The following is a 17,185-nucleotide window of genomic DNA, read 5'->3' on the forward strand; positions in this document are numbered from 1 at the left end:
CTTTATAGTGGCAAGTGAGTTGATATACTTCAATTGTACAGCTGCATCTGGTGGTAGGCTTTAAATCAGAATCCGACACTTATTTTAGTCTGCGCATGGCCTGCCCATTATTTTATTTACCACTTCTGTCCATGCCTCTTTCCCGTACTGAGCACTTGTCTCAGTCACAGTTTTGGTAAGCCCACAAGCTAACCTTAGCCAAAATGAGTAAAAAAACAAATGTCGCTGGAGAGCGTCTTTGAAAAGGAGGAAAGACCAATGATGAGACAGCAGAAGACTCTAAGACTGCCAACAAAAAGAAAGCTGCATTTAAAAGAAAATACCAAGAGTCCTACTTAAATTAATGGGTTCATTGCAACAGGTGATTCACATTCTCCAAGCCTGCTTTGTATAATATGTGGCAACCGGCTATCCAACAAAGCCATGAAACCTTCAAAACTGCTTCGCCACATGGAGACCAAGCACCCTGCATTAAAAGACAAGCCTTTGGAGCTTTTCAAAAGAAAAAACGTGAACACAAAGAACAGAAGCAATTATTGAAGGCCACCACTTCATCAAATGTGTCTGCACTGAGAGCATCATTCTTAGTGGCTAACCACATTGCTAAAGCTAAGAAGCCCTTTACTATTGGTAAAGAGTTGATCCTGCCTGCTGCTAAGGACATCTATTGTGAACTTTTAGGAGAGGCTGCAGTTCAAAAGGTGGCACATGTTCCTCTTTTGGCTAGCACCATAACTAGATGAATTGATGAAACAGCAGAGCATATCGAGGCGCAACTGTTAGAGAGTAGTAATGAGTCACCGTGGTACGCAATCCAGGTTGAAGAGTCTACCGATGTTGACAACAAGGCAACAATGCTTGTTTTTGTGCAATATATTTTTCAGGAGGATGTGCATGAGGATATGTTATGTGCACTTCTGTTGCCAACCAACACCACAGCGGCAGAACTATTCAAGTCTTTGAATGATTACATATCAGGAAAACTGAATTGGTCATTTTGTGTTGGTATATGCAAGGATGGAGTGGCTGCCATGACTGGACAGCTTTCTGGTTTCACTACTCGGGTCAAAGAGGTCACTTCTGAATGTGAGTCTACGCACTGTGTCATCCATAGAGAAATGCTGGCTAGCCGGAAAATGTCACCCGAACTTAATAACGTTTTGCAGGATGTGATTAAAATTATCAACCACATTAAAGTACACGCCCTTAACCCACATCTGTTCATGCAGCTCTGTGAGGAGATGGATGCAGAGCACACATGTCTTCTCTTATACACAGAAGTGAGATGGCTTTCTAGATCACTGGCCAGAGTTTCTGAGTTATGAGAGCCGCTCCAGAGATTTCTTTTAGAAAAAGTCACCACTGGCAGCACATTTTAGTGACACAGAATGGGTCGCAAAACTTGCTTACTTGTGTGACATATTCAACCTGCTCAACAAACTCAATCTGTCACTTCAGGGGAGAACAACAACTGTGTTCAAGTCGGCAGATAAAGTGGCTGCATTCAAAGCCAAACTGGATTTATGGGGGCGACGAGTGAACACTGGGATTTTTCACGTTTCAAGCATTAGCAGAGATTTGGAAAGAGACGGAGCCCAGGGCCTTCTTTCTCCCAGCTGGTGCATGATCACCTATCTCAGCTTTCAAAAGAGTTGAGCATTAGTTCCCAACCACACAAAACCCCCGAACTGGGAAGGAATGGATCCTTGACCCATTTGTGAATAAGCCAGGTGAACTGACCTTGTCCGTGCTAGAAGAGGATCAACTACTTGAGATCGCAAATGATGGCGGCCTTAAAAGTATGTTTGAGACAACTTCAAATCTCCATACGTTCTGGATTAAAGTCAAGGCGGAATATCCTGAGATTGCCACAAAAGCACTGAAAAGCCTGCTACCATTTCTAACATCCTGTCTTTGTGAAGCAGGGTTTTCTGCAGTGACAGCAACCAAAACGAGATTACGGAGTAGACTGGACATAGCAACACCCTTCGTGTGTCACTGTCTCCCATCACCCCCAGATGGGACCATCTGGTTGCAGGAAAACAAGCCCAGGGCTCCCACTAATTCTGCATTATGGTGAGTTGTATAATTATTTCATTATATACTACAATGTAATAATAATAGAAATTAAGTGCACAATAAATGTAATGCGTTTGAATCATCCTGAAACCATCCCACCACCCCCCCTCCCATCTGGTCCATGGAAATACTGTCTTCCATGAAACCAGTCCCTTGTGCCAAAAAGGTTGGGGACCGCTGATTTACTTGAAATCCACACTCTTCACCCACACAGACTCAGTATTTCCTACCAACAATACTCACTCTTGAAGAATTAGACCAAATGCTATTTCAGTTTCTGAATTTCTTCCAGCTGGGCAGCATCCTTCCTTCCTTTGATCTCACTTCCATACCCCCTTCCCCACTCCAACTTGGCCAATGTGTGACATTCGTTTGGCCTTTTATTTACTTCTAATTTTTGATCATATGTCATCATTTTGACTATAAGCTTAAAAAAATAAACTGTCTCATCTATTTTACACTTTTTTGTGTATGCTGTGTAGGCAGCTAGCCAAAAACTATGCTGGTAAGAGCTTTTTTAAAAAATATATAAATTAAAAAAAAAACCTCACACTATAATGGTGGTTGAATTATCATACTTTCAGAAAGCTTCGAGATTTGTAAAGGAAGCCATAGGGCAGAAAACTGGGAGGCCAGGTGACACTGAATAGGACCTGAACTCACACAGCGACAGCCTAAAAGGAGAGGCCAAGCAAGACAGCAGTCTTGGCATAGAACAGGTTAGCCCCAAGGTGCAGGGAGAAGGGTCCCAGGCTTCCTCAGTTCCAAACGTCTGTAAGACTCTTCCCAATAGGCTCTGTAGTTTCACCAAGAGAAAGGGGTTAAAAGGGAAGTAAGACCATGGACCCCTTATACGCCTTCTCCTCCACTGCCAATCCCTGATACCTCTAAAAAGCTAGCAAAGGTCAGATTTAATACCAAATTCTGATTAAAAAAAGAAAGGTAACATTATATATTTATTGAAGTATAGTTGATTGACAATATTATATTTGTGATTCAATATTTTTATAGATTAGACTCCATTTAAAGTTATTACAAAATAATAGCTGCATTTCCCTATCTCTTAATACCCTACTCCTATTTTGCCCCTCCCCCATTCCTCTCCTCACTGGTAACCACTAGTTTGTTCTCTGTATCTGTGAGTCTGCTTCTGTTTTGTAATATTAATCTGTTTTATTTATTAGATTCCACATATAAGTGTTAACATAGAGTATTGTCTTTCTCTGTCTGACTTATTCCACTAAGCACACTATTCTCTAGGCCTATCCGAGTCTATCCACATTGTTGCAAATGGTTTCATTCTTTTTTATGGCTGAATAATATTCCATTATATATATATGAACACAAATATATATATATACCACAACTTGTTTATCCATTCATCTGTCGATGGACACTTAGGTAGCTTCCATGTCTTAGCGATTGTAAACACAGTGCTGTTGTGAACATTGGGGTACATGTATCTTTTCAAATTAGTTTTCTCTGGATGTACCCAGTAGTAGTAGGATTACAAAATCATATGGTAATTCTAATTTTTTAAGGAACCTCCATACTGTTCTCCATAGTGGCTGTATCAATTTATATTCCCACCAACAGTGCAGGAGAGTTCCCTTTTCTCCACACCCTCTCCAGCATTTATTGTTTGTAGATTTTTTGATGATGGCCATTCTGACTGGTGTAAGGTCATACCTCATTGTAGTTTTGATTTGCATTTCTCTAATAATTAGTGATGTTGAGTATCTTTTCATGTGTCTATTGGCCATCTGTATGTCTTCTTTGGAGAAATATCTATTTAGGTCTTCTGCTCATTTTTTGATTGGGTTGTTTTCTTGATATTAAACTGTATGAATGAACTGTTTGTATAATTTGGAAATTAATCCCTTGCCGGTAGCATTGTGTGCAAATATTTTCTCCCAGTATGCTGGTTGTCTTTCCATTTTCTTAATGGTTTCCTTTGCTGTGCAAAAGCTTTTAAGTTTAATTAGGTGCCACTTGTTTATTTTTGTTTTTACATTCATTGCTGTAGGAGGTGGATCCAAAAGGATATTGCTGCGATTTATGTCAAAGAGTGTTCTATGTTTTTCTCTAAGAGTTTTATAGTGTCCAGTCTTACATTTAGGACTTTACTCCATTTTGAGGTGTGTGTGTGTGTGTGTGTGTGTGTGTGTGTGGTGTTAGAAAGTGTTCTAATTTCATTCTTTTCAATGTAGCTGTCTAGTTTTCCTGGCACCACTTACTGAAGAGACTTTCTTTTCTCTATTGTATATTCTTGCCTGCTTTGTCATAGATTAGGTGGCCATAGGTGGGTGGGCTTATCTCTGGACGTTCTATCCTGTTCCATTGATCTATATGTCTGTTTTTGTGCCAGCACCATACTGTTTTGATTACTGTAGCTTTGTAGTATAGTCTGAAGTCAGGGAGCCTGATTCCTCCAGCTCCGCTTTTCTTTCTCAAGATTGCTTTGGCTATTCGTATTTTTTTGTGTTTCCATACAAATTGTAAAAATTTTTTGTTCTAATTCTGTGAAAAATGCTATTGGTAATTTGACAGGGATTGTGTTGAAACTGTAGATTACTTTGGGTACTACAGTCATTTTGACAATGTTGATTCTTCCAATCCAAGAACACGGTATATCTCTCCATCTGTTTGTGTCATCTTTGATTTCTTTCGTCAGTATCTTAAAGTTTTCTGAATACAGGTTTTTTGCCTCCTTAGATAGGTTTATTCCTAGGTATTTTATTTTTTTGATGTGATGATAAATGGTATTGCTTCCTTAATTTCTCCTTCTGATATTTTGTTGTTAGTGTATAGGAATGCAAGAGATTTCTGTGTATTAATTTTGTATCCTGCAAGTTTACCGAATTCATTGGTGAGCTCTACTAGTTTTCTGGTAGCATCTTTAGTATTTTTCTATGTATAGTATCATATCATCTGCAAACAGTGACAGTTTTACTTCTTCTTTTCCAATTTGGATCCCTTTTGTTTCTTTTTCTTCTCTGATTGCTGTGGCTAGGACTTCCAAAACTATGTTGAATAAAAGTGGACAGAGTGGGCATCCTTGTCTTGTTCCTGATCTTAGAAGGAATGCTTTCAGAATTTCACCATTGAGTAGGATGTTAGCTGTGCGTTTGTCATATATAGCTCTTATTACGCTAAGTTATGTTCCCTCCATACCCACTTTCTGAAGAGTTTTTATCATAAATAGATGTTGAATTTTATCAAAAGCTTTTTCTGCATCTATTGAGATGATCATATTGTTTTTATTCTTCAATTTGGTAATGTGGTGTATCACACTGATTGATTTGTGAATATTGAAAAATCCTTGCATCCCTGGGATAAATCCCACTTGATCAAGGTGTATGATCCTTTTAATGAATTGTTGGAGTCAGTTTGCTAGTATTTTGTTGAGGATTTTTGCATCTATGTTCATCAGTGATACTGGCCTGTAATTTTTTTCATGATATCTTTGGTTTCGGTAACAGGGTGATGGTGGCCTCATAGAAAAGGTTCGGAAGTGTTCTGTCCTCTGCAATATTTTAGAATAGTTTCAGAACGATAGGTGTTAACTCTTCTCTAAATGTTTGATAGAATTCACCTATGAAGCCATCTGGTCCTGTACTTTTGTTTGTTGGGAGTTTTTAAATTACCGATTCAATTTCAGTACTGGTAATTGGTCTGTTCATATTTTCTATTTCTTCCTGGTTTAGTCTTGAGAGATTGTACCTTTCTAAGAATTTGTCCATTTCTTCTAGGCTGTACCAGTTTATTGGCATGTAGTTCTTCATAGTAGTCTCTTATGATCCTTTGTGTTTCTGTGGTGTCTATTGTAACTTCTCCTTTTTCGTTTCTGATTTTATTGATTTGGACCCTCTCCCTTTTTTTCTCGATGAGTCTGTCTAAAGGTTTATCAGTTTTGCATATCGTTTCAAAGAACTAGCTTTTAGTGTCATTGATCTTTTCTTTTATTTTATTTTATTTTTTTTTTAGTCTCTATTTCATTTATTTTTGCCCTGACCTTTATGATTTCTTTCCTTCTACTAACTTTGGGTTTTGTTTGTTCTTTCTCTACTTGCTTTAGGAGTAGAGTTTGGTTGTTTACTTGAGATCTTTCTGGTTTCCTGCAGTAAGCTTGTATCGCTATAAATTTCCCTCTTAGAACTGCTTTTGCTGCATCCCATAGGTTTTAGATCATCGTGTTTTCTTTTTCATTTGTCTCAAAAAATGTCTCATTTCATTTTTTGATTTGCTCTTTGATTTCTTCAGTGATCCAGAAACCAGACCTTATTGAAGGAACGGATAATTCCAGGTTTGCAGCAGGAAATGTACAAGAAAGCATGGACCATATTGTTACACCAGACAGAGGGAAGCTATCCAAGACTACTGAGGTCATGACAAGAAGAGGAGCCAACTTGAGGAGACTCCCACTGCCCAAAGTTAAGAATCTGAGCTTTCAAAAGGATAAAAATTACAATTTATGAAACCCATTAAGTCAAGTATGTTTAAATCCATGAATTAATAATGCTATTAAAAAAACAAAAACTAACTGGTTACCTTCAGGGAGTGATAGGGAACCAATTCAATCTTGAAAACTAGTAAATAAAAGAAACAGATGCTTATCCTGATTATACTATATGAATCCAGCCACTGGGAAAACAAGTAGGAGATGAGTAGAAGTGTCTCATTATAAAAGTATCGCAATTAATAAAAAAAATAATATCATTAGATATCACCATTTTGCAACCGTCATGAATTACTGGATCTAGGCATTAAGCATCAAGAGCTGCTAAAATCAAAAAAGAGAGACAACCAAAAGAGAGAAAGAGAACCTGACATTATGTGCCTTCTGATTAAAAAGCACTCCTTTGCACACAGTCTTGACAAAACTGACTACTAACGTGCAGAATTTTCAAAAGACAAAGAAACTTGTTGAACCACACCATGATGATGGGACAACAAAATCCAGACTGTGGGACACTGCAGTTTCAACAGATAAATTTTAATGAAAAAAAAAAGGGATGGAGCGGGAACTTGCAGATTAAAAGAGAGTTAAAAGACACATTAACATGTTTTAAATAGATAATATTAAACTACAGTTTTGCAGGATGCACATTTAGGTGATAAAAACTATATGAGAAAATGCGTAAAAGTCACAATAGAGGTTACTTTGGGGCACCAGGAAAGGGTTGAGATCAAAACAGAGTACGTGGCGCTATTTCTGGTGCCTGGCAAAGTTCTACTTCTTGACCTGAGTGTGGTTCAGGGGTGTTTCCTTAGTAAAAGCTCATTAAACTATACATTTAGTCTCTGTGGTTTTCCTTAGTGTCTTTATAATAAAGAGATTTAAAAACAAAAAAACATCATCCCTAAAATAGAAAATCTTGGTTATCTGGTTGAAAGCTAACACAGTTCATACATTTCTTTGGAAAAGATGTCTCTTAAATATTTTGGCTTTTCAGTTGAATGCATTTATAATGCTTTCTGAATACTTCTTTTATCAAATTATACTGTACTAAAAGTTGGTCACATTTTGACTTTCCCATCAGTTGGCTGTTCCTCTAAATCACTGCAAAATTAGTTTTTAATTTTTATGGGAAAAAAGTTACCTTTGTGAGGTTATATTTCCCTAGCCCTGACAACGGGTTTTAAGGTTTAATAGCTCTGCTTATGTGTTTTTGATTAATTTGGTTAAACAAATTCAAGTGACCTTTTCTGAGTAAGATATCTTGAAATTACTGCCATACTCAGAAAGCATTATCAAATCCATACAGCTGAAAAGCTAAAACATCTGCTTGAATACAAAGGTAAGGAAAGAGTAAGTTGTGTTGTCACCACATTTTTGACAAAGCTAATGAATTAAATAGTTCTATGATGACGGTAATCACCTTTTCCAAATGTAAGTATAAAGACTGTGAGGAATTTAAGTATAAATGACTACCATGCTATGTACAATAATCCATACAAACACCATTAAAAACTATTTTTCAATGAATTTTACTGATAAAAAATTTCTTTTTCTTCATACTATTGTATATTTTTCAAAACAAATTTTTTTTCCCCTAGACTACATAAATCTCTCTGTTCTGTGCTTCTAATTAAGATATGTACTGTTGTTTAGAGCTCTGCAGTGTGAAATTAGACCAGCAGTTTTCTAATATCCATAAAATAAATTAAGAAATGTTCCTCCTCTGAAAGACAGATAATTCAGTCACAGAGAGCTTACTTCTATGTTTCCTTTGTTTTCTTTTTTTTTTGCTGCTTGGTAAGCCAATTTTCTACTTGGAATTTACTGTTAACACTCTCATTTGGTTCAGTATGTGGGCTTTATCCTTTCCATGGTCTGTTATGCAAAAAAGATGGCTTAAAAATTTTTTTCCAGTCTGCTGTAAAGCAGTGGTTCTCAACTTGGATGCACATGAGAATCACCTAGGGAACCTGTAAAAGAATACTGATGCCTCCTCCCCCTCTGGAGATTCTGATATAACTGGTCTGGGTGGGCTCCTTTGTAAAAGCTCTGCAGGTGACTGTAATGTGTTGCTAAGGCTAAGAACCACTACTCTAGGATCTTGCTACTGTCCAAATAAAAGCTTACTATCTTTTCTGATTGAAATTGGGTGGGAAATTATTTTTTTAAGTTCTATCATTTAATAGATGCAAAGATTAAATTTCTTCTCTATGAGGCTGCTACTTTTTTAGTCTGAATTTTAGGGTTTAAGAGTATATTGTACCTCTTATTCTGAGGATTAGCTCAAGAAGTCTATTGGTCGCTAGTGAAAAAATACTTAAAGACATATGCCTGAATATTACTTTTATAGACTAGTGGTTTTAGTTAATGATACCCTAAAAAACGTGCTACAATTCACAATTAAAGATTATGTCTTCACACACACACAAAGAAACAATTATTTCCCCAGACAGTTCTTCCAAAAGCCATTCACCTTTTGCATATAGAAGTTCACGTGAGGTTCTGAAAAAGAAATCTTTACAAATTTTTCTAACAGTTTAATTTTGATAGACTGATTGAAAGAGCCAAATCCAAGACAAAAGCTACTTGACAAAAAAAATGAATTATATATCTTAATATATTATGATCAAAAAATTAGCTATGCAGTCAGTGGTGAACAATTAAAAATCAGGTGCAAGTATCATATACAACTTCATGAAAATCTATTCAAATACTTAAATAAGATGGATAATTTTCCAAAAATACAAATTAAGGAAAATGACTCAAGGAAAAGATAGAATTCCCGAAAAACAAACAACCCTCGAAAAATGGAATCAATTATAAAAAATCTACCTTCCTTGAAAGACAGCACACCCAGGCAGTTTTATATGAGTTTTACCAAACATTCAAGTATCATATAATTCCTTTTGGCACTGGTTCAGAGAGGAGAAAAGAGAAAAGCTAGTCAAATCACTCCATAGGGGTAGTACAACTTTGATATGAAACTTAGAAAGGATAGTAAAAAAAGTAAAATTGTGTACCAACCTTGAGCAAACTGTAAATCCTCTTTAAAGTTCCCCCCTTATTATCTCTCTAGGTAGAAACAATCCCCACTGGCTCCTCTACAGCTTACACATACTCTATCCACAGCATTATTTAACACTTTAGTGCACTCACACGTTTTCATATTTGGCTCTCATTGGTAGACACTAAGATCCTTGCGGGCAGGGATAGTTTTGTATTTATATCCCCTGGCATGAAATACAGTGCTTACTCCATGGTCATGCTCAGTAGTTGATGAATGATGTGAAAAGAGAGAGGGAAGGGCCTTTCAGGTAGAAATACCAGTAATTTGTACAGACAGGAGGTGGGAAATAAAGAAGCAGTGAGTAAACCATTTGGCTAGAACATAGATTTGTATAAAGAAATAACATTGGAAAGGTAAGTCAGGGCCAGTCAGGGGGACCTTTTCAGTGCCGAGGCTAAGTTTAGTTTCAAAATCTACTGAAGGCATTTGAACATGCAATGGCTAAATCAGATCTGTGCTTCAGAATCCAGAGGTGCACTTTTTTGAGCTGCCCAGGACCCATCTGGTTTAAATCCATCATTTTAAAAATTAGAAAACTACAGTCAGAGAGGGTAGGTGATCTACCCAAGGCCAAAGAACATAGTATTAGTTAAAAGCAGGCAGAAGCTGACAGGAAGTAAATTTGATTAAAGTCACACACTATATGGTCCAACCAACAGGCAAACCGAGGTTTATCCAACTCCGAAGTCAATAAACTAGATGACACCAGGAGATGAAGTACATAGATCATACGTATACCCTTTTTGAACAGTCCTAATTTCAGGTAATAAACTCATTTCAAATAAAGGTAATTTGTGTAATGTAAAACTAAAGGCTGATTTATATTATTATTACTTTTATTATAAAACAGAACATTTAAAAGAATTCTAGTTGGCTTTATTATATTAAGTCATTTTGATTAAGTCTTTTATTCAGTTAGCTTCTGGACCCAAGATCAATAAAATGGTGGGCATGAACAGGAATTGAATAGGAATAAAGCACTTCTTTATCCTCACAAAATCCATACCTGAAGCATTACAAGTGGTATTAGTTACTACAACAAATTGGAAAAGTTCCAGAAAAAGGTAAAATAATTAGTTAAAAAGGACTCTTTGGTCTTAAAAGATAGCCTGTAAATTTATAAAACCAGAAGAGGTAGGTAGGGATAGAGAAAACTTGTACTTGTTCATTATATCTCAGAATACTAATTCTGAAAAATTAAAAAAATTAAAGCCTAAAAGATAATGGATTTAGAGAAAATACAGGAACATACTATTTTACCCAAGCCAAGACATTAAAAAAAACAGGTTAGAGGAGGTTGCTTTTTTTTAAGTTACATTAAAAAAGAAACAGAATTTCATACTCAAAGTACTGATACAAGGTGAAAATAGCCATAGGTTCGTGATAATGAATGATGATGGAACCACTGTCAGGAATAGATAGGGCAAGATCTTGTTTGCACCTCTTAGATTAACCCTTTTGGTGCTCCTGTCCCAGGCAGGAAACTAGACTGAGAAGGCACTCTTCTAAAGCCCTTCTTACAAATCCTTGCCCCAGCCATGGTTTGGCACCACAGAGTCTTGCAGAAAATAGGCATTTGACTAATGTTTGCTACCTAACTGAAGTTTAAAGACGGTGGTTGATAACATAGCTTCGATAGGCATGAAATCATGAGCAAACAGTAATGACAGTACTAATAATGATAATGACAAGAATCACAATAGTAATTGAGAGTTTAATACATGTAGTTATTGCTCTAAATGCATGTATTAACACATTTATCTTCGTTAACTTTATTTTTCAAATAATGAAACCATAGAGGTTAGTAATCTGCTCAAGGACAGAGAGCTAGGTAGTGGCAAAGCTAGGATTTGAACCCAGAAGCTTGTGCTATTAATCACTATGCTATTCAGGCAAGTCCTGAAACTGTGTATCCTCCAGATGTGATACTTTAAAGGATCCCATTTCATATGTAATTTCCTTTGTTGAATATTTGGAAAATAAATTATATGTTTTAAAAAGTATTCACACTTATTTCAGAATAGAAAACTAATAATCCTATTTTATTTTCTCTTCAATAAAATGTATATATTTGCTTTAGATTTACCTCCAGTCTTCCTTGAGCATAACCCAGGAGCAGCAGATTGGCTCTGTCTTTCTCAGAAGAAATGGGGGCCCAAGGCCAAGCATCATCACTGACCAGTGGCCACCAGCAAACAACTATATCTTGAACACAATTGATAGCTAGACGACGCTGTGTTGTCCTGTTTACTGGGCCAGGGATTTCATAATAGGAAATCTAATGGTTAAAAAAAAAAAAAAAAAGCAGACAAGGATCATTTTTAAAATGCAAAATCCTCAAAGTATTGCAAAAATTAAAGCATCTGTAAATGTAGATAAATGCAAGTAAATATGCATGTTAAACATGTGCTTAAGGAGGTGTCAGAATTTACCAAATTCTTTTGACACATATATAAAAAAGACATATGTTCAAAATTCTCCCCATTTTTAGCAGAGGAAAGGAAAAGGAGAAATGTGAGTTAGGGAGGAATTGGCCGTAGCAATCCCAATCAATACCAAAATGTACAGTCATGGTTGCTTGACAGCATCGACCTACACACAGGATTTAAGACCGGCTATATTAAATGACAAGTTCAGTACTGCTGACCAAGAGTGTCTGACTACTGTTTAAGACATAACATGTTAACAATGACTGAGTGACTGACAACAATAAAAGGAAAAACAACTTGAGGCAAATATCACTTTAAAGAATATATGAGACATATACACAAAAATTCTGCATAAAGGGATAAGTCACAGCATCATGCTGCATAAAAGTTTATGCAGCTTCTGAGAATTATGCTTTTCTTTCTTAGGACGGATTTGTAGAATTTATTATTCAAACTATGTTATTTTGGAACATGGTTATTTGAAAACATAAGCACGGCACCATCTGGGTGACACATGCCAAGGAAATATAGATTGCACCGTATTTCTGCTTAAGGAATTAATGGAAGGTTGATAGCTTGGAAGCCAAAAAAAAAAAAAAACTATCTTGCCATTGCTGGTCAGCAATAATCGAACCACTTTCTGGGGATTAAGCGCATGGCTAAGCCTACTGGACCAGACACTAGCAAAGGGCAGGGGGTCTTCTTATCAGAGAAATGCTTCTGGAGCCAGTCTCACTACATGACAGATTGCTTTCATATTCCTGTCTGCAAGGCAACAAAGGATGGCAGTAATGCGATAATGCCAGAGTGCAATGGGTGTTAAGAACCCGTTGCATTTATGTATTGTATTTAGTAAATAATCAGGCTCATCCAAATTGTGATCTCACCACTCAACCAAGGCCATTAAATCAAGGTTAATGCTTTAATAATCCTCTGCCATTTTTTTTTAATATGGTCAAAAGGAACCCTTTTCTATTTGCATGCCCATAATATTATTGACCTCTTCATCCTCTGAATGCACATCAAAAGGAACTAAAATCAAAGTAATTACCAATGTTGTTCTCTCATGGTAAACATTTAACTCCTTGCACTGTCCCTGTCCCTTCACTGTTAAATAAATTGAATTGGATTTTTAAAATGTAGACAGGAAAACTTGTTAAAGGTCAACGCTTTCAGGATATTTCCCCTACATTTTTCTTTGCCAAAACTGTTTCAATCTAAAAGAATTAAATTATGGTACAGCTGTAAAGAAAAGCAGAATTATAGTACTCTACACTATTTCCTTGTTTTAAAATCCAAATGTGCAATGACAGACAACACAGATGTACTTTATGCTTTGAAGTGCAAATTCTTATATTTAAGCTCTCAATATCACTATTTTAACTAGCTATCTTCTTAAGAGAAATACCACAATGGAATTGCTAAGTCCTTAAAAATATACCTACATTATTTTGATGTCCTACCTGCCATGTAAACATGTTACTTAAGAATTTCTAGATAAGAGCTGACACTTTCAATCCTTACATAATGCAAATCATATATGTTATCTGAAATTTCATGTTTGCTATGAGTATTAATGGCATCAGTGTTCTATCACGATGGTCAAGAGGGCAAGTGAGATGAGTAAGTTTCTTAAAACATCCTTCCAATGGACAAATGGCAGTTTTTACTAAGTATTTAAATACCTATATTTAAAATACTGAACCAGAAAATGAAATCCATGGGTTTTCCAAAGGGAAGCAGGCTACTTCTCTAATGTAAAGAAATGACATGGAGTGCTCATGGAGTGCTTAATTTCTCAAAGCTAAAGGCAGAACGAATAAACAAATAAGTAACTCCCTTACTCAAGGTATAGGGCCCATATACTCGGTCTGTTTTTCACATCTTTTCATCAGAAAAGATGACATCCTGACAGTTTCTCTCTGCTCTCATTAACGGGAGCTACTATCCTTCAGCTGAGAAGACTTTGCCAAATTATCCACCACACCTAAGATGGAGAAACTAGTCATACAAAATTTTATATAAATGCATTAAAAACAGTTACTTTAACAGTTTGAGGTAATGCATACTGGTGCATTTTAAAGACCAGTATTAGTAAATAAACAACATTTTAAGTAAATCTACAGTTAGCCATTCTGGAAAATAATATCCCATTAAGAATGCTAAACCAATTTTTTTTACTAAACAAAATATAATATATGAATACCACTGATTTTCAGTTTAAAAGAATCAATATATACAAAGTGTTATAGAAGCTCCACAAAGTCGGCAGACAAAACCAAATTTTAGTTTATTACCACAATGAAACACTTATTTAATGTATTTTATCCCATGTTAAAAATCTTTTTTATAAGAGTAGATTTTTCCACTAAATAAAATTAAATCCTCCCATACCACCACCACCTCAGTCACAATAAGAAATAATGCAAAAGGGCAAAAGGTTAGGTTAAATACTACTTTTCAAACACACACACAAAGTTGACTTTTAAGAATCTTTGCCCTTGTTACAGATACTCTAGGTATGGTGTAAGTGTGCATCTTGTTTAAGGAAGCTGTATATCAGCCCCGTTCCCAGTGAACTGTCTCAAATCCACGTCACAGAGGCTGGATCAATCTTGCAAACACAAGTCATTGCTGAAAAGAGGCCTTGAACTGAAACAGCCTGGAAAATGTATTAGATACTCATCCTACCAGAGAGTATGCCTTCCAAGCAGTTAAAATGTAATGTGGCAAAACTTAAATTAAATACATCATTTAAAATAAAAATCCTGCCTTAACAGATGTAAGGTCCCTGATACAAGGAAACAAATTACCTGGAGTTACTGAAGGGAGAGATACTAACACAGGAAGGAGATTTCTTTTTGCATTTTTCTCCACAGTTACAGTTGGGTGTGGGGGGTGGGGGAGTCTTTCCACTCTTCGTTTATTACACATTTCTATTAACCTTTGAAAGTGCCTTCTTCTCTCTTTCTTTTCTTGTGAAATGGAAGCCAGAGCAGCTATCCTTGCCTAGAAGGATGATACGGGGTCTTAGGGGAAAATGAGAATGGTGTATATACTACCACTAGCAAGAAAACCATTTTCGAATGTGTAACTTGCCTCTATTATCTGTCTCTGACTTCCATAAGTACTATATAAATTACTCCAAGCATGCCACTGTTAGACCCCCATAATGAGAGTAAAAAAGAAAACTCTGGATGGCCACTGTTTCTAGTTGATCAAGCTTAATCCTATAATAACTCTGGTTTTTCTGAAATCCGGAATCATTCAATAAAAACAAGCATAACATCAACTCATGTGATACTCTAGCATACCTTAATAATTAACAATATGACTATATAAAATGAAATCTCTACCTTATAATCCAAGGCTGAGAGTTTTTCCAGTCTTTTGTTTATATCAGGAGAACCCATCTTCTTGGTAAACTGAATAAAACATAGTTTGTTTTGTGCCAAAAATGATAAGATGATAAAGCTGTCTGTGAGAAGAGCTTAAAAAAAAAGATTTGATAATACTATCAAATACTGAGTTAGAATAAAATAATAAAGAATTAACAGTTTCTTCCATTGAAATGTTACAAAAAACTATTTTCAGAAGATAAATGAATATTAATTGAAATAACTAAAGTCTCCTAAATACCATTATGACATTTTACAAAGATAGTGAAGATACTGGGAATAAACAACAATCATCAATCTAATCATGCATGGATTTGATACTTTTTCTTTTTTCCTGAGACCATTTCAATATACACTGATGTTTGGGGACAACCTCCAAATGAGATGTATTTGGAATAGGGCTAAGAAAAGCATAAAATAAAGACCGTTTCACATCTGAATGTAAAGATAAAAACATTTACTTTTATTTGTGCTTAGCCTTTAATCCTGTGTTTATATGATATAAACCATCTGAGAATAAATTGGATTTATTAAGGGATACAGATCAGTGTTCTCCACCAATTTTTTAAAAAATTTTTCATCAATGAATCTTCTTTCTGAGGGTATACTAGTTGAATGAAATAAAGCATATTATATCCAATATGCACATTATATAAAATAATATTTGATAATGAAGAGTAGCAAAAATATTTCTACAGCTTTATTTTTAAAGCACACAGGTAGATAATTAATATTCATAGGTTACATAAAGGGCCATTAATGTTATAAAAATTGTTGATAAAAACATACAGTAGGAATTTGAGAAATGTTTAATATTGTTCCCAGCATAAAGAAATTATTGAATGTTTTATATATTTTTCTTTACTTCCATATCCTGACTGTGCAAGCAGTAACCAACAGTATATCTACACAATTACAGGAGAATCTGGAGAACTGCCAAGAAATCACATTGTTATCCTGGTCTCATGAGAGTGTATCATTTGTGGTGTAAATAAAAGAAACAAGTGGAAAAAAGATATCTCAGCGACATGAATAGTGTTGGAAGTCTCCTTTTAATTCTTATGGAGGAGAATCAATATGACAAAATCATCACAGCCACTATTTTATTTGCAGTGTCAATGAAGGGGTCAATTATTAGACATATGAAAATGGAACCTCTTCCATAGGGAAGCTTCCTTAGCACCATGATCCTATAAGGAAAAGGAAATGGCACACTTATAACCCTAACCCCAGCTTTCATTATCAGGTATATGGCTAATGATAGCCATCCTGCAGAGTGCTTTTCTCTATGAAATTGTGTCTGATTTATTCAGAGATAGCTAGTGAGCACAAACAGCAGAAGGAAGGTTTCTGTAATCTAACCTCTGTCCTTTCCATTAGATCACACTTTCCTTTGATTATTCAATTTAAGATACTGACAATTTTCAATCTCTAATGATAATGCAATCTGTTTCTTAGACCATTTTTTTACCTTGAATTAAAGAACATAATCTTAAAACTTTAGGAGTCAGCACACTGTAGTGCAAAGAAAATGGGCTTTGCAGCCAGAACCTGGGTTCAAATCTCAACCCAGTCATTTTTGGGCTAGTCCTTAGTATCTCATTGGTGGTCATGTTCCTTAGTATTACAGCTTCAATTTCCTTATCCATAAAATGGAAATAACTATACCTTAGAAGGAATAGTTTTTTTAATTAAATGACATACGTAGGTTAGCACAGCATAGAGCCTTTTAGGCATTAATAAATGTCAG

The 17,185-nt window shown here is 35.7% G+C and overlaps 1 protein-coding gene across 5 annotated transcripts in view; it reads right to left on the reverse strand.

Annotated features, from left to right (window-relative positions):
* WDPCP (WD repeat containing planar cell polarity effector) overlaps window positions 1–17,185 on the reverse strand; it is a 548,844-nt gene that overhangs the window by 280,681 nt on the left and 250,978 nt on the right. For all 5 annotated transcript variants that reach the window (XM_061211054.1, XM_061211055.1, XM_061211053.1 and 2 more), the window contains 2 exons: window positions 15,394–15,527; window positions 11,695–11,886 (listed from right to left, as the gene is read on the reverse strand). In XM_061211054.1, the coding sequence (XP_061067037.1) occupies window positions 11,695–11,886; window positions 15,394–15,527 (326 nt within the window). The remainder of the gene's footprint in view (window positions 1–11,694; window positions 11,887–15,393; window positions 15,528–17,185) is intronic.

Source organism: Eubalaena glacialis, chromosome 14 (assembly GCF_028564815.1).
Source record: "Eubalaena glacialis isolate mEubGla1 chromosome 14, mEubGla1.1.hap2.+ XY, whole genome shotgun sequence".
NCBI lineage: Eukaryota > Metazoa > Chordata > Mammalia > Artiodactyla > Balaenidae > Eubalaena > Eubalaena glacialis.